Source organism: Salvelinus alpinus, chromosome 10, assembly GCF_045679555.1.
Source record: "Salvelinus alpinus chromosome 10, SLU_Salpinus.1, whole genome shotgun sequence".
In the NCBI taxonomy this organism is placed as follows: domain Eukaryota; kingdom Metazoa; phylum Chordata; class Actinopteri; order Salmoniformes; family Salmonidae; genus Salvelinus; species Salvelinus alpinus.
The window spans coordinates 51,817,121-51,841,379 of record NC_092095.1 but is presented as its reverse complement, the minus strand read 5'-3'; the positions used below and the strand labels follow the sequence as shown (position 1 = coordinate 51,841,379).

At 44.2% G+C, this 24,259-nt stretch overlaps 1 protein-coding gene across 2 annotated transcripts in view; it reads left to right on the top strand.

Annotated features, from left to right (window-relative positions):
• Positions 1–24,259, top strand: part of LOC139532213 (protein TANC1-like) — a 50,445-nt gene that overhangs the window by 13,329 nt on the left and 12,857 nt on the right. For both annotated transcript variants that reach the window (XM_071329572.1, XM_071329571.1), the window contains exons 8-12: positions 14,623–14,736; positions 17,108–17,389; positions 18,287–18,429; positions 20,552–20,783; positions 22,351–22,517. In XM_071329572.1, the coding sequence (XP_071185673.1) occupies positions 14,623–14,736; positions 17,108–17,389; positions 18,287–18,429; positions 20,552–20,783; positions 22,351–22,517 (938 nt within the window). The remainder of the gene's footprint in view (positions 1–14,622; positions 14,737–17,107; positions 17,390–18,286; positions 18,430–20,551; positions 20,784–22,350; positions 22,518–24,259) is intronic.

The window sequence follows — 24,259 nt, the reverse complement described above, 5'->3', positions numbered from 1 at the left end:
AGATCGATCCAGTCCTTTTACCTTTTAGCGGTGATGAGGGAAAGGAGATGAGGGAAGGAAGCCATGAAAGACAATCAAACAGCTCTACCTTGACCAGGTGTCTAGAACCAGTCGTTTTTTTGTGGGGAAGTTCTCTTTCCTCACTTCATTTGTGTGGCTAAAACAGCTGCAGCTGAAGCTTTTTCAGACCACGTGGTTTCTGTGACGTGGAAGAGCCATTAGATAGAGCTGCTTTCTGTCTACTTTCCATCATTAGACGAGGACGGCATACGGCATTACGTCTCTGGAGGATGGAGACAGTGAGCGCTACCGGCTACAGTATTCCAGGAGGGTTTACGTCGTTACCCTACGTCTGTTTCTCCTCTGTGTTTGAGAGAACAAGAGACACCTTTTCCTTCGTTAGATGTCACTCCATTTGGAGAGTGGGGGGGGGGGGGGGTTCGGTCTCTCAGGGGAGTGGATCCACTGCAATGACTGACAGACTCTTCTACTCTTGTTAGGGATGCTGCTCGTGAAATACTTGAATTACTTGAAATGAGCATGCATGGTATTATTTGTTTCAATAGACCTCCCTTTCAGGTTGGGATGGGGGGAAAAGAGCGATGGGAGTAACACAGGACATGTTTTGGTTTCTTTCAAAGCCCACGCTCTACATGGGTTTCTATCTGTTATTGTGCTGTAGTGGTCCGAGCAGAGAGGAAGTGTTATTCCCATGTATGCCTGCTGATTTCAGTACAGCTTGAGAGTTAAGTGGCGCCGAGTGTGAATAGAATGTCAGTATTCCTGTGGTGCCATTGAAAGAGGGCAGACCACCCCCCCCCCCCCCCCCCCCCCGAGAGCTCTTGCCATTCAACTGTCACTGTAGCTTTCGTCATAGTGCTCTGAGATTATTATTATACCAACCGACATGTATTTGAGGTGGAAGATTGTGGTAAAATGTGTTTTCTACATTGTTTAACAGTAACCTGGCCCTGGGTTGAACGAGATTTAGGGTGACCCAGCAGTAGATTGGACATTGTGGTGTTGGGAGGTGTGATGTGAAGTGTGTCTCTGTATCGCTGAGCTCAATGGTTCTAACGCTGAACAATAGCCTGGTCCAGCCTCCAACCGCTTTTCCCCCCAAGATCCAGGTGTGACTCTTCACTAGATTGGACATGATGGGGGTGATGTTGGGGTTGTGACATGGTGTTCCAGTGGGTGCTCCTGCCCTGTGAGCTGTGCACTATGTGTCACAGAGCCGAGCAACGTGACATTCCCCTTCTGATTCCACTCTGTGGGGAGTAAAGGTCTCATGTAATGCCAGATTATACTGTAGTACAGGAGGCTGTACTATCGATTTATGTGCTGCATAAGGTGGAGAGAGAGAGAGAGAGAGAGAGAGAGAGAGAGAGAGAGAGAGAGAGAGAGAGAGAGAGAGAGAGAGAGAGAGAGAGAGAGAGAGAGAGAGAGAGAGAGAGAGAGAGAGAGAGAGAGAGAGAGAGAGAGAGAGAGAGAGAGAGAGAGAGAGAGAGAGAGAGAGAGAGAGAGAGAGAGAGAGAGAGAGAGAGAGAGAGAGAGAGAGAGAGAGAGAGAGACGGACGGGACGGGACCGGGACGGACGGAAAGAGAGAGACAGAAGGAAAGAGAGAGACAGAAGGAAAGAGAGACAGACAGACAGACGGAAAGAGAGACAGACAGACAGACAGACAGACAGAAGGAAAGAGAGAGACAGAAGGAAAGAGAGAGACAGAAGGAAAGGGAGAGAGAGAGACAGAAGGAAAGGGAGAGAGAGAGACAGAAGGAAAGAGAGAGAGACAGAAGGAAAGGGAGAGAGAGAGACAGAAGGAAAGAGAGAGAGAGAGACATAAGGGGAGAGAGAGAGAGAGACATAAGGGGGGAGAGAGAGACAGAGAGAGAGAGAGAAGGAAAGAGACAGAGAGAAAGCAGAGAGTGAGAGAGAAGGAAAGAGACAGAGAGAAAGGAGAGAGAGAGAGAGAAGGAAAGAGACAGAGAGAAAGGAGAGATAGAGTGTTCGTAGTATGGCTCGATCATGACAGCTATAGTTCCTTGCCTTGCTACGCGGAACAAAAGGCGTTATTAAATAACTTAGAGATGTTAAACTTCAATCACAGCTTTACTACAAATAGAGTGATTAAACCTCAAAGCCTCAAGCCCCATCTAGCTCTGGTCCTAGCTACTATACAACAGTTACTGCAGATTCACTAAAATCACATGCACACCCCCATATGCTCACACACACACACACACACACACACACACACACACACACACACACACACACACACACACACACACACACACACACACACACACACACACACACACACACACACACACACACACACAGACAAAGACAGAACATCTGTATATATCTATCTACAATCTCCCTATCCAGATATTACTGTTCTGTTACATCACATCCAGACCCCTACAAGCAGATTGTTTCCCATAGGAAATGACTGTAATCTAGTTAGCTGCTTTTTTGCCAGACTTGAATTCATAAGCCACTTCTATTGGATCTCCTCTCTCTCACTCAGAGCAGAGAGAACTAGGCCTGGTGGAGCAGAGCAGAGAGAACTAGGCCTGGGGGAGCAGAGTAGAGAGAACTAGGCCTGGTGGAGCAGAGTAGAGAGAGCTAGGCCTGGGGGAGCAGAGTAGAGAGAACTAGGCCTGGTGGAGCAGAGTAGAGAGAACTAGGCCTGGTGGAGCAGAGCAGAGAGAACTAGGCCTGGGGGAGCAGAGTAGAGAGAACTAGGCCTGGTGGAGCAGAGTAGAGAGAGCTAGGCCTGGGGGAGCAGAGTAGAGAGAACTAGGCCTGGTGGAGCAGAGTAGAGAGAACTAGGCCTGGTGGAGCAGAGCAGAGAGAACTAGGCCTGGTGGAGCAGAGTGGAGAGAACTAGGAGTGGTGGAGCAGAGAGAACTAGGCCTGGTGGAGCAGAGTAGAGAGAACTAGGCCTGGTGGAGCAGAGCAGAGAGAACTAGGCCTGGTGGAGCAGAGAGAACTAGGCCTGGTGGAGCAGAGTAGAGAGAACTAGGCCTGGTGGAGCAGAGTAGAGAGAACTAGGCCTGGTGGAGCAGAGCAGAGAGAACTAGGCCTGGTGGAGCAGAGCAGAGAGAACTAGGCCTGGTGGAGCAGAGCAGAGAGAACTAGGTCTGGTGGAGCAGAGCAGAGAGAACTAGGCCTGGTGGAGCAAAGCAGAGAGAACTAGGCCTGGTGGAGCAGAGTAGAGAGAACTAGGCCTGGTAGAGCAGAGCAGAGAGAACTAGGCCTGGTGGAGCAGAGCAGATAGAACTAGGCCTGGTGGAGCAGAGCAGAGAGAACTAGTGAATTAGGATATGTTAGGTTCTAATTTCCAGAGTACAAAGTCAACGGAAAGCTTTAAACCAAGTTTATTCTGCCCAGAGGGTCAGTACAGCTGCATTAGACAAACACATGGTTTCACCCGTGGTAGTTTACATGCCCCACTTTGGGTGGCGTCTCCTCCATATCACTACACATTGCATCCTTATTGGTAGGCAGGAAGCTATGTGATCGTTGTCCCTGCACTCAGCCCTTACCAAGCTTCCTAATGGCACCCCTCATTTCTCTACTATACCTGATGATTCATTATATATAACGCTCAGAAACCAAACATATCAGATGGAAGACATCAGGTTCTACAGAGCATACATGGACCAGTGTGTATGTCTCATGTTGGTGTACATGTTAAACGGACTGGTCCTTAGAAACACAACATTCTGCTACAGAACATGTGTAATTGGAGCTGGTCACTGAACCTGGCTATGTTCCTGACCTGTAGTGAGCTGTTAATATCCCAGGCTGGATGAGGATTCACTTAGATCATCATCACCATACAACATGGACTGATCTAGTGGTCAACACCCATTTGAATGAGTCGCTGGAGAGTGAGCAAATGAGAGAGAACGAGAGGCAGAAAGAGAGAGGGGGGGACAGGGGACGGAGGAGAAGTAAAATGTACACCGAGAGTGAGAGGATTTCCTATAAGATGCGTTCAAGTGTGTGTGTGTGTGGGGGGGGGTTGCAGCTGGCTCTCTGTGTGTGTCTTTGTGTTTTATCCTTGAGTGTCTTTCTCCAGAATATTTAACGTCACAAACATGGGCAGCATAAGGGAAGAACTATGACCGATTTGTTTCCCATTTTACTCAAGGACAAGAGTATCGTTCTCCCTTAAGGCTGAAATACACTACAAGCCACCGGGGTTAACACCCCTGCTCTTATGATAAGTGCCATGGGATCTTTAGTGACCACAGAGAGGACACCCGTTTAACATCCCATCCGAAAGATGGCACCCTACACAGAGCAATGTCCCCAATCACTGCCCTGGGGCATTGGGATTTTTTACATTTTAGACCAGAGGAAAGAGTGCCTCCAACACCACTTCCTGCAGCATCTGGTCTTCCATCCAGCGACTGACCAGGACCAACCCTGCTTAGTTTCAGATGCAAGCCAGCAGTAGGATGCGGGGTGGTATGCCGCTGGCCTATACAATATTTCTGTTCCGTTTTATTTATTTATATATATATACAGTGCATTCGGAAAGTATTCAGAGCCATTCCCTTTTTTGACATTTTGTTACGTTCCAACCTGATTCTAAAATTGATTAAATACATTTTTTCCCTCATCAATCTACACACAATACCTCATAATGTCAAAGCAAAAAAAACGGAAATATCGTATTTACATAAGTACTCAGACCCTTTGCTATGCGACTCGAAATTGAACTCAGGTCCATCCTGTTCCTGTCTATATAAGGTCCCACAGATGACAGTGCATGTCAGAGCAAAAACCAAGCCATGAGGTTGACGGAATTGTCCGTAGAGCTCCGAGACAGGACTGTGTCAAGGCACAGATCTGGGGAAGGGGACCAAAACATTTTGGCAGCATTGAAGGTCCCCAAGAACACAGTGGCCTCCATCATTCTTAAATGAAAGAAGTTTGGAACCACCAAGACTCTTGCTAGAGCTGGCCGCCCGGCCAAACTGAGCAATCGGGAAGAAGGGCCTTGATCAGGGAGGTGACCAAGAACCTGATAGTCACTCTGACAGAGCTCCAGAGTTCCTCTGTGGAGATGGGAGAACCTTCCACAAGGACAACCATCTCTGCAGCACTCAACAATCAGGACTTTATGTTAGAGTGGCCAGACGGAAGCCACTCCTCAGTTAAAGGCACATGACAGCCCGCTTGGAGTTTGCCAAAAGGCACCTAAAGGACCCTCAGACCATGAGAAAGAAGATTATCTGGATTGATGAAACCAAGATTGAACTCTTTGGCCTGAATGCCAAGAGTCACGTCTGAAGAAAACCTGGCACCATCCCTACGGTGAAGCATGGTGGTGGCAGCATCGTGCTGTGGGGATGTTATTCAGTGGCAGGGACTGGGAGACTAGTCAGGATTGAGGGAAAGATGAACGGAGTGAACTACAGAGAGATTCTTGATGAAAACCTTCTCCAGGGCGTTCAGACTGGGGCGAAGGTTCACCTTCCAACAGGACAACGACTCTAAGCACACAGCCAAGACAACGCAGGAGTGGCTTGGGTACAAGACTCTGAATGTCCTTGAGTGGCCCACCTAAAGCCCGGACTTGAACCCGATCGAACATCTCTGGAGAGACCTGAAAATAGCAGCGCAGCGACACTCCCCATCCAACCTGAAAGACCTTGAGAGGATCTGCAGAGAAGAATAGGAGAAACTCCCCAAATACAGGTTTGCCAAGCTTGTAGCATCATACCTAAGAAGACTCGAAGCTGTAATCGCTGCCCAAGGTGCTTCAACAAAGTACTGAGCTTATGTAAATGTATTTTTTTTGTTTTGTATTTTTTATAAATGTGCAAACATTTAAAAAATATGTTTTTGCTTTGTCGTTATGGGGTATTGTGTGTAGATTGATGAGGGGGAAACAATTGAATCCAATTTTGAATAAGGCAGCAACGTCACAAAATGTGGAAAAGTGAAGCGGTCTGAATACACTGTACACATAGCTTCCTCCCATTTGTACTGGACTCTAAGTGCATCGTCAAGTCAACCAACCCCTCTAATCTTAATTCCAACCCTCAGATATTGACAGACTAACCCATCTTTCCCACTACATTATCATTTTACTCTTTATTTTAGCAATATATCCTCCTATTTTACTTTGATGTCTTATGAGGGTCTTGAAACTCTCTATTTGTCCTAAAAGTAAATACTTTAACTAAGAGTATAATCATATTTTCCATTGATTGATCTTGGTTTTTTAGATCTCCGAACAGTACTGTTTCTACATCCATCTGAACACAGACATTTTGACTCAACAGCCCCTCCTGGACCTGACTCCAAAAGTGAGCCGCCAAAGAACAGTACCAAAGAGATCGTCTATTGATTCTGTTTCTTCGTTGCAGTGTGCACAGGCCTCACCCCGTATATTGAGCGTTGTTTTTGTGGCGAGGACATTATATAATAGATTAAATTGAAAAGAACGGATTGATGCGTCCATTTTTGTATAACAGTTCATAAACCCGACGCCATGGTATTGAGACATCAAAAATCTCTTCCCAATTATCTGGAATTTTATGCCGAATAGTTGTCAAACCTCTCGACTTTAAGTGAAACTGATATATTTTACGGTTTATACTAGTTATTTTAAGCCATGCATGGTTTTTGATTGACGGCAGGCAAACTAATTAATTCCTTTATCTTTTGAGTAATTGCTCCTTACATTTCTGTGGCAGAGCTGCGATGAGTTGGTTCAACTTTTGTATTGATCATACATCCCCATACGCCTTTGTTAATTGCTTGTGTGATAACATTTTACTGTCCTTATTTTCAATGTCATTCATAAACATGATACCTTTCATTTTTTGTACAATAAAAGAGTTATTTCCTTTTATCAGTACATTGTAGTTTAGCCGTACTAGTTGCTGTAATATTTGTTCAGAGTCTTCTGGAGGAGGAAATTGGAATTGTAACCATCTCTGTATGGCATCATTTAAAAAGGATGATACTTTAAACAGGGCTCCATTGTCAATCCACTGGAAACGGTTGGTTTTAATCTACGTAACGGCAAAGAGACCACTTTTGAGTGTTGAATGTGCTTCTCTTAGTAGCCTGCTGGAAAACCAGTTTGGATTTAGATATCATTTTGGTATAATGGAGGCTTTAAGTAAGAGGTTTAATGTCTTAATATTTAATAGTTTTAACCCTCCAAACTCACGTTCGTTATACAAATATGCCTGTTTAACTTTCTCTGATTTGCAATTAAGTACAAAAAAAGAAGAAAGTCTCACGATTCGGCTTTTATTCTCCAGAATAAGGCTGTAACATAACAACACGTGGAAAAAGTCAAGGGGTTTGAATACTTTCCGGGTTGTTGTACATTACTTTTACCCATCTTATGAGAGATTCTCAAAAGCTGAAGGAAATCTAGGCACTTATAAACTGATTCTAGATCTACTGTATCGAGGCTGTCTTAAAATCTGCTATAAAGATTATACCAGGTTTCCCTGTATTCTCATCGTCTAATGTTGTCTCCTATATATCTTCCTTTTAAGAATCCCGTCTGAACGTGAAGAATAATGTCTGGTAGGACCTTTTTAATTCTATGAGCAATACATTTTGCCAATATGTTTGTGTCGCAACATTGAATTTTTGGGAGATCCTGGGTCTTTGTACTGGCTCCTGCTTCAGTAGGAGAAAGATCAGTCCCTCTTTTTGTGTGTCCGATAGTTTGCCATTTACAGTATATACGAGTAATTAAAACATGGTAGTAGTGGATCTCTCAGCAGATATATCTGCAGATATATCTGTAAAATAATAATTTTACTTCATTAAAAATCTTCTTTGGTGAGATAAGTTGATTGGAACAAATTTTTGTAGATTATTTTGGGTCGCGTTTCTAATTTGAAGGTTTAAGGAAAACTTGGTGCATTTTTTCGCCGTTCTCCATCCAATTTACTCAGTTTTTGATAATTGAAACCGTATCTTTCCTAAATAAATTTCTCCTTCTGTTTTGCATCTAGATTATTCATGTTTCAGTAGTACATTTATCATCATCATTGATATGTAATGCTAGTTTTTCTATTTCTGATGTAAGTAATTTCTCAGCTGACCCAAACCATTTTAGTCTTTGGGATGAAAACTGAATTGAGTGGCTTCTAAAGACAAATTTAAAGGCATCCCATATGATAAGTGGGTCCGCTGAACCTGTACTGTGCCTGAAGAAATCTGTTATATATTTCCTTCGTTTTTGTTAAGAATGTACTGTCTTTCAATAAACCCAGGTTCAATTTCCAATATCCCCATCCTCGCGGAAAGTCTCTCATAGTTATCTGGAGGGATATAAGTTCATGGTCTGATCGCATTCGATCCTCAATCAATACTTTTTGAAACTTTTGGCTCCATAGAAAAGAATACCAGAAAATAATCAATCCGGCTAGCTTGATTAAGCCTCCTCCAAGTATATTTTGCAAGGTCCAGGTTTTTAAGCCTCCAAATATCAGTCAATTCCAATGTGTCCATAATATTCATGATCTCTTTGAGCACCAGAGGGTGATAGTTGGTAGTATGATTGCCTTTACGGTGTGGATGTACACTACTACTGTAGAATAATAGTGAAAACATCACAACTATGAAATAACACATACGGAATCATGTAGTAACCAAAAAAGTGTGAAACAAATCAAAATATATTTTATATTTGAGATTCTTCAAATAGCCACCCTTTGCCTTGACAGCTTTGCAAACTCTTGGCATTCTCTCAACCAGCTTCACCTGGAATGCTTTTCCAACAGTCTTGAAGGAGTTCCCACATATGCTGATGGCTGCTTTTCCTTCCCTCTGCGGTCTGACTCATCCCAAACAATCTCAATTTGATTGAGGTCAGAGGATTGTGGAGGCCAGGTCATCTGATGCAGCACTCCGTCACTCTCCTTCTTGGTCAAATAGCCCTTACACAGCCTGGAGGTGTGTTGGGTCATTGTCCTGTTGAAAACAAATGATAGTCCCACTAAGCCCAAACCAGATGGGATGGCGTATCGCTGCAGAATGCTGTGGTAGCCATGCTGGTTAAGTGTGCCTTGAATTCTAAATAAATCACAGACAGTGTCACCATCAAAACACCCCACACCATAACACCTCCTCCTTCATGTTTTACAGTGGGAAATACACATGCAGAGATCATCCGTTCACCTACACCGCATCTCACAAAGACACAGCGGTTGGAACCAAAAATCTCCAATTTGGACTCCAGACCAAAGGACAAATTTCCACCGGTCTAATGTCCATTGCTTGTGTTTCTTGGCCCAAGCAAGTCTATTCTTATTATTGGTGTCCTTTGCAGCACTTCGACCATGAAGGCCTGATTCACACGGTCTCCTCTGAACAGTTGATGTTGAGATGTGTCTGTTACTTGAACTCTGTGATGTATTTATTTTGGCTGCAATTTCTGAGGCTGGTAACTCTAATGAACATATCCTCTGCAGCAGAAGTAACTCTGGGTCTTCCATTCCTGTGGCGGTCCTCATGAGAGCCAGTTTCATCATAGCGCTTGATGGTTTTTGCGACTGCATTTAAAGAAACTTTCAAAAATCTTGAAATTTTCCGTATTGACTGACCTTCATGTCTTAAAGTAATGATGGACTGTCGTTTCGCTTTGCTTATTTGAGCTGTTCTTGCCATAATATGGATTTGGTCTTTTACCAGATAGGGCAATCTTCTGTATACCCCCCTAACTTGTCACAACACAACTGATTGGCTCAAACACATTAAGAAGGAAAGAAATTCCACAAATAAACTTTTAACAAGGCACACCTGTTTATTGAAATGCATTCCAGGTGACTACCTCATGAAGCTGGTTGAGAGAATGCCAAGTGTGTGCAAAGCTGTCATCAAGGCAAAGGGTGGCTATTTGAAGAATCTCAAATATAAAATATATTTTGATTTGTTTATCACTTTTTTGGTTAGTACATGATTCCATATGTGTTATTTCATAGTTTTGATGCCTTCACTATAATTCTTCAATGTAGAAAATAGTAAAAATAAAGAAAAAGCCTTGAATGAGTAGGTGCTCTAAAACGTTTGACCGGTAGTGTATATATATAATGTATTGTAATCCCCTACCATTAAAATATAATTATTTGTATCTTGGAGACTAATGAGATTATTATACCTTTTCTCAAAGAAGTTTGGATCGTCATTATTCGGTCCATATATATTTATGAGCCACGTCTGTTTATCATCAAGTAGTATATTCAAAGCAATCCATCTTCCTTGAGGATCCATTTTAACGGATTGCACCTCAAGATCTAGATTGTCTTTCAGTAGGATTATAAGACCTTTTGAATTCCTTCGCCCATGACAGAAATAGATTTTACCATCCTACTCCTTTTTCCCAGGCCACTTCGTCAGAAGATATTGAACGAGTTTCCTGTAAACAATAAATATGGTAATCCTTCTCCTTTAGCCATGTGAAAACTGCTCTTCTTTTCCTATTATCAGCCAAACCATTAGAATTATAGCTAGCTGCAATTCAATTCATCAGTTACCACGATGGGTTACATTTTGAGATACTAACCACTATCCTTAACACTTTTATGAAATACTTATCCATGCTTACCAGTACCACCAGAATCAATACCTGTCCATTATCCACGTAGCTGTACCATGATAGATGCACTGCTATTCAACCTGTAGCTGTACCATGATAGATGCACTGCTATACAAACTGTAGCTGTACCATGATAGATGCACTGCTATACAAACTGTAGCTGTACCATGATAGATGCACTGCTATACAAACTGTAGCTGTACCATGATAGATGCACTGCTATACAAACTGTAGCTGTACCATGATAGATGCACTGCTATACAAACTGTAGCTGTACCATGATAGATGCACTGCTATTCAAACTGTAGCTGTACCATGATAGATGCACTGCTATACAAACTGTAGCTGTACCATGATAGATGCACTGCTATACAAACTGTAGCTGTACCATGATAGATGCACTGCTATACAAACTGTAGCTGTACCATGATAGATGCACTGCTATTCAAACTGTAGCTGTACCATGATAGATGCACTGCTATACAAACTGTAGCTGTACCATGATAGATGCACTGCTATACAAACTGTAGCTGTACCATGATAGATGCACTGCTATACAAACTGTAGCTGTACCATGATAGATGCACTGCTATACAAACTGTAGCTGTACCATGATAGATGCACTGCTATACAAACTGTAGCTGTACCATGATAGATGCACTGCTATTCAAACTGTAGCTGTACCATGATAGATGCACTGCTATACAAACTGTAGCTGTACCATGATAGATGCACTGCTATACAAACTGTAGCTGTACCATGATAGATGCACTGCTATAAAAACTGTAGCTGTACCATGATAGATGCACTGCTATTCAAACTGTAGCTGTACCATGATAGATGCACTGCTATACAAACTGTAGCTGTACCATGATAGATGCACTGCTATACAAACTGTAGCTGTACCATGATAGATGCACTGCTATAAAAACTGTAGCTGTACCATGATAGATGCACTGCTATTCAAACTGTAGCTGTACCATGATAGATGCACTGCTATACAAACTGTAGCTGTACCATGATAGATGCACTGCTATACAAACTGTAGCTGTACCATGATAGATGCACTGCTATACAAACTGTAGCTGTACCATGATAGATGCACTGCTATACAAACTGTAGCTGTACCATGATAGATGCACTGCTATACAAACTGTAGCTGTACCATGATAGATGCACTGCTATAAAAACTGTAACTCCAGCAGCAGACTAAGTATACCTCCAGTTGTCCACCCCTATACACATGGATCCTTGGACCCATGAGAAGTCGGGACCCATCTCTTGAAAAGAGCACGAAGTGCCACCCACTTACAACCAGTTCAGCAGCGCTAAGCAGTTCTAACCCTTTGCCTCAGTTGTACTATCACATTAGACGGACATTATGCGTAATAATGTAGGCACTTCCTCCAAAAGGATAGCTACCTTTGACAAAGCAACCGGCAGTAGAACATTTACATTTAGGGAGGCAGATATTATTTTATGTTATCGCTTGAGATTCCATCCCATCACTATCATCACCCTATAGCCTCGATTGTGGGATGCACACACACACGCGCCCCCACACACACATACACATCTCGACACCTCTCCCCTTCCACTCGTACATTCACCTAAAAACACACACACACACACACACACACACACACACACACACACACTCAACTTCAAGCTCTTGCACACGAGTCATCCGACAGACCCTCCACACAGTTGTTCCACCCTCGAGCCCTGCTCAAAAGTTGTCACGCCCTGGCCATAGAGAGGCTTTTATTCTCTATTTTGGTTAGGCCAGGGTGTGACTAGGGTGGGCATTCTAGTTTCTTTATTTCTATGTTTTCTATTTCTTTGTGTTTGGCCGGGTGTGGTTCTCAATCAGAGGCAGCTGTCTATCGTTGTCTCTGATTGAGAACCATACTTAGGTAGCCCTTTTTTCCACCTGTCTTGGTGGGAAGTTGACTTTGTTTTGGGCACATAGCCTTTTGAGCTTCACGGTTTGTTTTGTATTGTTTATTGTTTTGTCGGAGTCATTTCGAATAAAAGAGAAAATGTACGCTCACCACTCTGCACCTCGGTCCTCATCTTTCAACAGCCGTGACAAGAGTAGACTTGCTCGTACCGTTGTAGCCGTTCAACAGGAGTGCCAAAATGTTCCGGGATGGGTAGATTTTGAGTGTGTAATGTCTAGTCCTGGCTGATGGAGCCCGGAAACCTCCCTCCCCCTCAACACACGCACACTGGTCCCCAGAGAAGACCCTTCTTCCCCCGGCACTTCTGTGCAGTCAGACCGCTAAGATTTATGCTGTGCCTCCAGGACAACAGTGTTATTCCCCCTTTCTGAATGTCCACGTGCGACCCCAGCGCCCCATGTGTTACTGCAGCCAGTATTGCCATCACTGGTACTACCTGGGAGGAGGTCTCCACCAGAATTCCCTGGCTAGATATGAGGTCATCAAAGTTCTCTTTGCAGCTTTGAGAATTTCCCTGTATTTTATGCTCACCCATACGGGGCTTAGTTGGAACCTCTCACATTTAACGATTCAGTCCAGCCAAATCGTAGTGACCTAGTAATCGGTATAGTACATGCACCTCCACGGCAGTATAAAAGTCTGGCTAATTTTGCTGGGCAGCTTTGTGTATGTGTAGGCCTAGTAAGGAAATCAACATGGCAACCGGGGAAACATAACAATGCACCTACAAGGAGCGCAGCATCTGTGCGTGCGGGCTACTGATGTGAGGGAAGATGAGGAGGACTGGAAGTAAACATTGATAGCTTTCTACTTCTATAATTGATTTTAATGAGAGAAAAAAATGTGTTGCCCATTATTAAGCTATTTATCAGAGTTATTGACCTCGCAATAAGCCAGATTTGAGTAACTACATTACATTACATTGAAGCGGCAATGTAATACTTTCAGCATGAGTGCTGAAAGTAGGCTGATTTGAGAAAACCTCTCATTTAAACAGTCTTCATTTTAATTTGACTTAAAACAAGAGGGATTTGTGTTGAAACCAATTTCATGCATGTTTAATTATTTGTTTTACCCCCAATTTCATAGTATCCAATTGTTAGTAGTTACTATCTTGTCTCATCGCTACAACTCCAGTATGGGCTCGGGAGAGACGAAGGTTGAGAGCCACGCGTCCTCTGAAACACAACCCAACCAAGCCGCACTGCTTCTTAACACAGCGCGCATCCAACCCGGAAGCCAGCTGCACCAATGTGTCGGAGGAAACACCGTGCACCTAGTGACCTGGTCAGCGCGCACTGCACCCGTCCCGCTACAGGAGTCGCTAGTGCGCGATGAGAGAAGGATATCCCTACCGGCCAAACTCTCCCTAACCCGGATGACGCTAGGCCAATTGTGCGTCGCCCCACGGACCTCCCGGCCACGGCCGGCTGCGACAGAGCCTTAGACCGAGTCTCTGGTGGCACAGCTAGCACTGCGATGCAGTGCCTTAGACCAGTGCGCCACACGGGAGGCCCTGAAACCATTTTCTTACTATTTAAGAAATTGACAGACTAAATTACAGGCCAATCATCATGCACTCATTAAATATCTCAGTGTCAGTGAAAGGCTTGGTGTGTTAAGTTAAAACCAGGGTTTGAATTGAAGGGGGTATGTTATACCTTTGGTGCCATTGTTGTGATGAAATTGTGAGGTAGTTGAAGAGAACCTTTATAGCTGATTGGCTGACGGTGGGACTTGCCTTGCATCTGCTCTTAGCACTGCTCACACTTGGTGATAATGGCCGATATGAGGCCCAATATATTAAACATGTTTGAAAATAATCGGGGTGCCATAGAACAGTATGTTGAAATGGGGACAGAGCTCCATAGTTATACTGTTTGGCGATGAAGGGTTTTGTTCATTTTATTCCCAAATGTTTAAGATGTTCTACCTTGAAGGCAAAACGAATGAAACAACTCTATAAAAAGCTCTCTTTCCTGCTTTCCCTCATTCTTTATTTTCTACTTCTCTACTTCTCTTCTCCTTCATTCTGTCTCTCATGTCTTCCCCTGCAGCGACTAGTTCCACTAAGCTGGAGGATCTGAGCTACCTGGATGATCAACGGAGTGCTCCCCAGCGAAGCTCCATCAAACAGCCCTGGAACAGCACAGGGGGAAGGGACGCCAAAGGTGTGTGTGTGTGTGTGTGTGTGTGTGTGTGTGTGTGTGTGTGTGTGTGTGTGTGTGTGTGTGTGTGTGTGTGTGTGTGTGTGTGTGTGTGTGTGTGTGTGTGTGTGTGTGTGTGTGTGTGTGCGTGCGTGCAGGCATTTATGCAGGCATGTGTGTGCGCGCAGGGTCGGCACTATCCTTTTGGGGGCCCTAGGCAATATTTGGTTGGGCCCCCTCCCCACTTCACAGGCAAAACCTTTTAGTGGCCCCCCTCTTGACTGAGGAGAGAAAACATTTAACTACATTTTCTGTAATTCTACACATTTTACCATGGGCCGGAGGGAAATGTGTGCAATTTTATAATTAATTTCATTCAATTCTACTCGTTTTGCCATGGGGCGGAGAGAAAAAAGTGCAATTTTACAGCTAATTTCCAAAAATGATACACTACATGACAAAAAGTATGTGGACACCTGCTCGTCGAACATCTCATTACAAAATCCTGGGCATTAATATGGAGTTGGTCCCCTCCTTGCTGCTATCACTGCCTCCACTCTTCTGGGAAGGCTTTCCTCTAGATGTTGGAACATTGCTGCGGGGACTTGCTTCCATTTGGCCATGAGCATTAGTGAGTTCGGGCACTGATGTTGGGTGATTAGGCCTGGCTCGCAGTCGGCGTTCCAATTCAAAGGTGTTCGATGGGGTTGAGGTCAGGGCTCTGTGCAGGCCAGTCAAGTTCTTCCACACTGATCTCGACAAACCATTTCTGTATAGACCTTGCTTTATGCACGGGTGCAGGAAAACAGGAAAGGGCCTTCCCCGAACTGCACAGAATCATCTAGAATGTCATTGTATGCTGTAGCGTTGAGATTCTTGCGTTCAATGGAACTAAGGGGCCTAGCCCGAACCATGAAAACAGCCCGGACCATTATTCCTCCTCCCCCAAACTTTACAGTTGGCACTATGCATTCGGGCAGGTAGGGTTCTCCTGGCATCTGCTAAACCCAGATTCGTCCATCGGACTGCCAGATGGTGAAGCATGACGCATCACTCCAGAGAACATGTTTCCACTCCTCAAGAGTCCAATAGAGGTGAGCTTTACACCACTCCAGCCGACACTTGGCATTGCGCATGGTGATCTTAGACTTGTGTGCGGCTGCTCGGCCATGGAAACCCATTTCATGAAGCTCCCGACAAACAGTTATTGTGCTGACGTTGCTTCCAGGGGTAGTTTGGAACTCTGTAGTGAGTGTTGCAACCGAGGACAGGCGATTTTTAAGCGCTACGCGCTTCAACACTCGACGGTCCCGTTCTGTGTGCTTATGTGGCCTACCACTTCACGGCTGAGGCGTTGTTGCTCCTAGACGTTTCCACTTCACAATTACAGCACTTACAGTTGACCGGGGTAGCTCTAGAAGGGCAGAATTTTGATGAACTGACTTGTTGGAAAGGTGGCATCCTATGATGGTGCCAAGTTGAAAGTCACTGAGCTCTTGTTTGTCTATTGAGATTGCATGGCTGTGTGCTCGATTTTATACACCCATCAGCAGCGGTCAGGGACCCTGGGCACGTGCCCTTCATACCCGGTCGGCAATTCAGCCATGATTACTTCAAGTTCAGATAGCTGGGTAGACTTCCTTACCAATCTAAAAATGTTTTTCTGACATGGGCTAATTGAGTGACTGTCAGTGACTGACAAAACAAGAGGAAAACTTCTGATGCACAACCAAATTTCGAAATTGCATCTTGAAACCGATGAAACCGATTGTTGCACTAGTCTAGGAGTCCTATGTCTAGTTGCATGGTCTGTAACCTGAATGAATGTGTGCGTTTTTGTGAGAAATCAGCGGTACCTTACCTTAGGTCCAGGGCCAGCTCTGCCTTGACTCCTTTGGGTCGACGAGCCGAAGTGGATTATTATGTTCAGATGGTGACAGGAACAAATATATACAAAAAGGAAAACTACAAACAGGCATGCCTAAACTAAAGATTCAGACCCAAACGAAAGGCCTCATAGCCACCGAACCAACCAGCAGCCTCACGGCTCTCCAAACTGGCACTCTGACTGACGACCATCTTAATTGGCAGTCATTTATGTGCTTATCAAGGCCAAGCTCAGCATCTAGACCCGGTTACTGCCACCTGGGGGATGAAGTGTGGAAGTGGATCTTGGATTGTGTGTTTGTCTATGTCCTAACATTAACCTTCACCCCATATCATAACACGCTCAACAGTAAGTTGAGACCCCGACTGAGATCCTGCCTTCGTGCATGCAATTATTGTGTTACACCACCATACACAACTATATTATTCTTGTACACCACAATACTCTTTAAAAGGAACAGGAAGTCATGTTAGTAACCCCTGTGTTCTCTCTTTTCTCTCCGTCCAGCGCGCTTCGCTCCCTTCAAATCAGGTGACATCGTGCTGAAGCCGTTGTTGTTTGAGGTTCCCGCCGCCGCCATGGATGCACCGTTCCAAGGCCGTGATTGGCTGTTCCATCGGCTAGAGGAGGTCCTAAGGAAGAGTGACACCTGCGAGGGCCGTGGGGCCGTTATCGTGGGCGATGTGGGCTTCGGCAAGACGGCCGTCGTCTCGCGGCTGGTGGCTCTCAGCTGTCATGGAGGTCACATGCAACAGGTCCCCACCGAGAGCCCCTGCACCTCCCCCAAAAGTAAGACAAACTTCCCTTCTCCGGAGGTACTTTGTTTGAAATGATAAACAGGAGGAACCTCTTGATATGCCACATCTCTTTTTTGAGAAAGCTGCCATTTCCCTGTACCCCAGAAGGGAAGGACGAATGGTTGGTTACTCATTCGGCGAAGGGTGATTTAAACATTCACATTTTTCATTATGAGTTTGACAATTTTAGAACTAGGCAAGCCAACCCGTCTACCTTGAGATCCGTCATACTTTTTCCGAGCCATCACTCTCAAGTAACAGGGTCCATCAGATATTTTGGTCCTAGGGGATGAGCCACACAAAGATACAGGAATAAAACCTTTGAAAGCTCTGTCCCTGAAAGCTATGACTGATTGTGTGGTGATTGATGTTACACAAACGCAAGCGTTGCTACGTCAGTAGCTAGGTACAGTACCACACTTCTCCCACCATCAGTGGTCGTGAATTCACACCGCATATCATTTTCTCGGTCCCCATCCAGCAAATTGATACAGTGCACCATACGGCACGCCAGTAATGACATCAAGTAATGACATCATTTAGGTTAAGAGTAGGAATCTGCTTTGATGTGAATGCTCAGGGAAATATATTATAGACAGTGACCTAATTATAGTGCATGATGATAAATGCCTGACAGAGACTGAAGTGATTTGCCATTGTGACTCAGGTCCTTATTTAATTAACATTGTTTACTGGAGATATGTTTAGATCCATTATGGAAACCAGCCCACAATGATGCTTTTAACTCTCTCGTAGTCACAGCACAAGAAAAAAAAAGTTGTGAGTGCTGGTTTTCAAAAAACTCATTGAATGATTATTATTCTCCTCCAACTTCTCATGAAAAAGTAGTGACAGTCCACATGTGTGCCTTGCTGTGTCCCTCTTGCAGGTGGGGATAGGGGGACAGACGGAGCCTCCAAACAGCCGCCCCAGCCCAGCACCCCCACCACAGACCCCCAGCCCAGTGAAACAACCTGCCCCGGGACACCAGAGGCACACCGAGACGATGCTGTCAAACGCCTGGCCAGCAAGGTACGTACACACACGCATACATACACGCATACACATACATACACCCATACACATACATACACACACGCACACATACACGCATACACATACATACACACACACACGCACACATACACGCATACACATACATACACACATACATACACACACGCACACATACACGCATACACATACATACACGCATACACATACATACACGCATACACATACATACACGCATACACATACATACACACATACACATACATACACGCATGCACAGACACCTCTGGATCTTCAATCCAATCACACAATTCTGGGTTGTCAATCAAAAATAGAATTGCACGTAAGGTGATATACTTATCGAGTCGTTTTCATTTACATTTTAGTCATTTAGCAGACATGAAAGAGGAAGACATCACAAAACAGTTCTGAGAGCTGGGACTTAAAAAATACTCATTATTTCAAAACTATGCATTTTTCTGATAGAATCTTATAGTCCCAAGTCCTTGATTATTCCTATCATAGGTCCTGGTCCTCTTCTTGACATTTTTTTTTTTTTTTTTTTTAAGAAGAAGAATGACCATAACGTAAGCTCTTTATGGTAAAATTAACAAATACAAGTACCTTTGAGAATGTTTAAGGCTCTTAGGAGAGGCATTGCTGTTTTTGTCTTGTTCTACAGTATTAAACGTACCAGATGTTATTGATAACTAGCAAGTAGTTTACTGACTTTGGGTGTCAGAGACCCGAAAAATATGTCCGTTTACTCATCCAGAGCTAATGTTTTTTGAGTTATCCATAGGATATAGTGCATTTGTCATTTTAGGGAACTATTTTTAGGGAAAAATACTTTTAAACTGGAAGAACTTGTCCCGATTGGTGTTTTTAAATCACTGATGAAGGATTTTGAGGCTGATTCCCTGACCTGTCAATGTTTTTAATTTGCTGTTTTTGATTTTGTTATACTCTTGTGAATTCAAAGGTTTTTACTAGATTACTTGTTGTTTTTCATGTTGTCTGTCTGTAATTTTTGTAATGACTTGGTGCTGCCTATCTTGGCCAGGACGCTCTTGAAAAATAGATTTTAAATCTCAATGAGCCCTTCCTGGTTAAATAAAGGTTAAATATATATTTTTTAATTTTTTAAATCACTTCAACAAATGTGTGATGACCATTAATAAATATATTTGATGACGTGATTAGAAGGAAGGAAGGGTATTTTCTTTATTTAATCATTAAATGTCTGTACTTTTCCATTGAAATGTAAATAATTGTAACATTCTGTGCCAGATAGAACCTAAGGATCTAAATGTGATTGCTTCCCCCCACTTAGTATTTTGATACTCTGCACTTTAGGTACCTTTAATGGGTTATGAAAGAAGAATTCACTTCAAAACAGTTCTGAGATCTGGGATGTTAAAACATTCATGCTCAATATCTCAGAACTATGCTTTGCACAGATAGGAGGCTTCTTTCCTGAATCACTGCCAATAGACCAACTTCTAATTCCTCTATAATTGGTCTCAGAGATGAAGAGTCGTGCAGCTTCACGTGGTAATACTGTTTAGTTTGACAAATTGGGTTCCAAGGCAACTGGAGAAGGTTTTCTGACTGACTGTGTTTGCCATCCATCTGTTTGTGTACGTTTTGCCCTTTTGATGAGTTCCTGAATTAAAGATGACCCCTGGGTGTATGGATACTTCTCCATCCTCAACAAAATTAACAAGATGGCTCTATTAACTGTATGTTCATGTAATTACTGATATGGTGAATAATTCATAAAACCATTGAGTCCCAAAGACCGCAGTCCTGTCGGTTTTTGTTTCTTAGGGAGAGTGTGTTCACTCTTAACATCCCTGCCTTGTTTTTTCCCTCGTTCCATTAAGCGGGTCCGTCATGGCTGCTTGATTAGCCAATCTGTTAATTAGCAACTAATCGCAGTCACTTTAGCCTAATGGAGTAAATCAAATGCTGATTTGTGAGATGGAGATATTCAAAGTTGGTTGAGGACTTACTTCTCTGGAAAGTTCAAGGCACTCATGGCAGTCAAAACACTGAAATAGCATTATTGAAGTGCTCAATTAGGGAGCCTCTCTTTCTCTCACTCCCTCTCTCTCTCTCTCTCTCTCGCTGTCTCCAGGTGGTGTCCTACCACTTCTGCCAGGCTGACAACACCTACACCTGCCTGGTCCCAGAGTTTGTGCACAGTGTCGCCGCCCTGCTGTCCAGAGCGCCACAGCTCAGCGGCTACAGGGAGCTGCTGCTAAAGGAACCTCATATACAGAGCATGCTCAGTCTGCGCTCCTGTGTCCAGGACCCCATCGCTGCCTTCCGCAGGGGAGTCCTGGAGCCCATCGTAAACCTGCGGAAGGGTAGCTACTAACTTACTCCTGCAGTCTCCATGTTCTCACCCATGCTTCAAACCCCCCCACCCCCTTCATCAACTTTTGTAAGTGTAACACCTGCAGCTGCTACTCACCAGCTAGACGTCACCCCCAACCTCTCCTCCTACAGTTTGATAAATTGTCATGGGCCCCCTGAAACAGTTGATTAGGACTCCGTGGTGGGTTCCTAGATCATTTTGGGATAATAAGGTCACTGGTTAAAAACGCTACAGACCGTGACACAATTCTAACTTCAAAAACGACATAACTTCAAACAACAACCTTTTTCACTTTGGGAGTATCCATATCAATCAATATCCCTAAGGCTGCATTTACACAGGCAGCCCAATTTTGATCTTTTGCCCAATTGTTGGCAAAAAAGCTGATCTGATTGGTTAAAAGACCAATTAGTTAAAACATGAATTGGAAAATGCAGCCTTAGATCAGTATTTTAGCAATGATCAGTGATCAGCATTATAAGGCTGCTTATACAGATTCTGATATTTTGACACTAATTAGTCTTCGGACCAATCAAATTAGCTCTTTTGCCAATAATTGGACAAAAGATCAGAATTGCGCTGCCTGTGTAAACGCCGCCTCGGTGCTTTAATCCAGTGTGTTATTCTTACTGTATGGGAAAAAACAAGAGGGCAGCACTTGCAAGGTCACCGCAGTACATAACAGGCCATATCAATGTAAAATACCATCTCTGGTATATCTCATGATATAGTAGCCAGTCAGCCTGATCAATAGGTTGTTAGTTCAGTAGCCTCCACCACAAGCTCGTTCTAGAGGAATCAACACGTCCTCCATCTTTATGATGTGGATTAGTAGATGACTGGCAGAGTGTATGGAGTGATATCACCTCCACACAGTCAGGAAGGGCTGTGTGAGGCTGCATCGACGGCTCAGGTAGACTGGAACAGGATAGATATGCCTCTGTGATCACCCCCATCTCCTGTCTTATTAAAAGTAATGGTTGAGATGATGAGGGCCCATACGGGAGACTGAGGAGAGGTGACTGGCGTTCTCACCCTCCATCTGAGGTGCAGTCCCTCTGTGACATTACTCATGAAGTATAAAATGGGAAAGGGGAATGGAAGCAGGGCTCTGGTCTAAAGTAGGGCACTACATAGGGACTAGGGTATCATTTTGGACGGACCCCAGGTTAGATATTCCAGAGCCTGCACACGTCGATCTCTTACCTCCTGCCTGATAAACTGCACTGTGTCTTTTCGGCTGGTGTTCCATGTGAGTACCACAACCTCATTTCTGTCTTTCTGACATTAAGGATGGCATTTTGACAATGCAGCATTGTGGAATTCAACCATATCACTTCAAACAGTTGCGGCGGCATGTACTGTATTTCAAAATACGTTTGGAACGCAGCAGTTATGTGCATTACATTTGCATTCTAAACCTGCTTCAATTATTGCCAGTATCTTATGTACTTGTTCTCTCTCTCTCACTTTCTCTCTTTTCCTCTCTCCCGCTCTCTCCTCTCCCATCTTCCCCGTTTCTCCCTATTCCACCTCCCCTCTGTTTCCCTGTGTAGAAAGGAAGATCCCGGAAGAAGACTTCATCCTCCTGGTTGATGGTCTGAACGAGGCAGAGTTCCACAAGCCGGACTACGGAGACACCGTCGCCTCCTTCATCACCAAGATCGTCTCCAAGTTCCCCTGCTGGCTCAAACTGTTGGTCACTGTCAGGACCTGTCTGCTGGTGAGGAGAGGACAGTCACAAAGCTCAGATAAACGATCGTAACCAGTGTATGTGAGTGATGCATTGCCTCTACCCAGGGACCCAGTCTTTTGTTGGTACAGTACAGTCTATTAGACTCTTGTCTGTGCACCGTAGAAGCTATGGTTCGAGTCTCTGATACAGCTCTCACTTTCTCCTGCTACACTTGAACTAAAAGAAGCTTAGTAAATCTGGGTTTGCCCATAGTTCACTGGCCTTCACCAATGTGTCTCATACGGTATGGCTTTGCTGGTCTGACCCAGAGGAACAGTAGCTCAGTCTAGCTGGTCAGCTTACTCCACCAGGGCCTGTTGGCGGTGGTTTCCTCCAGCATGTTGGCTGGCCACTGATCCCTCCGGCTGCCTAACGCAGCTTTCCCATAATCCTCCTGGATTACCACCCCGGGCTGTAACGCTCCTGGGAGCCTGCCTGACGTTATGTAACAGGAGTGCTGAGGACACCACAGGCCACTACGGTGTGTGTGTGTGTGTGTGTGTGTGTGTGTGTGTGTGTGTGTGTGTGTGTGTGTGTGTGTGTGTGTGTGTGTGTGTGTGTGTGTGTGTGTGTGTGTGTGTGTGTGTGTGTGTGTGTGTGTGTGTGTGTGTGTGTGTGTGTGTGTGTGTGTGTGTGTGTGTGTGTGTGTGTGTGTGTGTGTGTGTGTGTGTGTGTGTGTGTGTGTGTGTTGGCAAGGGATGTTAGATGTTGATCCCCCTGCCTGCTCTCTATCCTCTCTCCTCTCCCAATTGGTCCTTTCACAGGAAGTTGCAAATATCCTGTTTTAGGCACGGCCCCATCGAGGTTGCTATGCAACCAGGGCACTGTGAAATCATCGGATCACCGCACTTTAATCAAATCGTGCATGCACAGCAAGGAAATGAAACAGCAATAATAATTTCATAATAACTTAGGTATTGCATTTGATTTATTAGTTTATGGCTGTCATTTTCTTCTCTTGGCTCAAACGTCACTATTTCTGATGTCATCTGAAGAGATTTGATATGAATCGGTGAGAAAGCTGGCAGAATGAGAGTCAGTGGTTTTGTGGCTCCCTATTCCATATATACAGCTGTAGAATCTTAATTTGATCACTCCTTTAGTGCTGAGAGTTTTCATGCACCACAGGAAATGCAGATAAGACTTGTGATTTACATAAATTCACTGAAAACCCGCAGTAAAACACAGTTATATTAATAGTATTGCACTTTTCATGTAGCCTAACTTTGGCCAGCACATTTTTCCCCGAACCACCAATCAAGCAACATTATGGACTAAACGTTCAAATCCTGTTGCTGCAGGTTTATTTTGCTGCGACAATCCTGGTCAAATGAAGATCCTACAAAAACAGTGCACGCAAACAGTGTTACACAATTACTGTATTTCATGTTTCCGTGAGTCAGAAGAAGCAGCAGCTTGAAGAGATGTGATGGGTGCCATTTTCTCCCTGACTAATCTGTTGTCCTGGCACATACAGTACCACCATAGTGAGCCAAACACTGTTCTCATCCTCACTTGTATTATTCAGTGTTTTTTCCTCTTTCAAGTTACCTGTCACAACTAGAAGAAAGGGTTCTCTCTGCTCTGAGGCAGGAGCTGGAGGATAGAATTGTACTGTGTTGTATTGATTTTGTACTGCAGACTCTTGGGTGGGAAGTTGCGGTGTGCTCCTGGGCTCATGGTTGTATTGCGTGTGGACTAAGTTCAACACTTAGATATAGCCAAGCTAC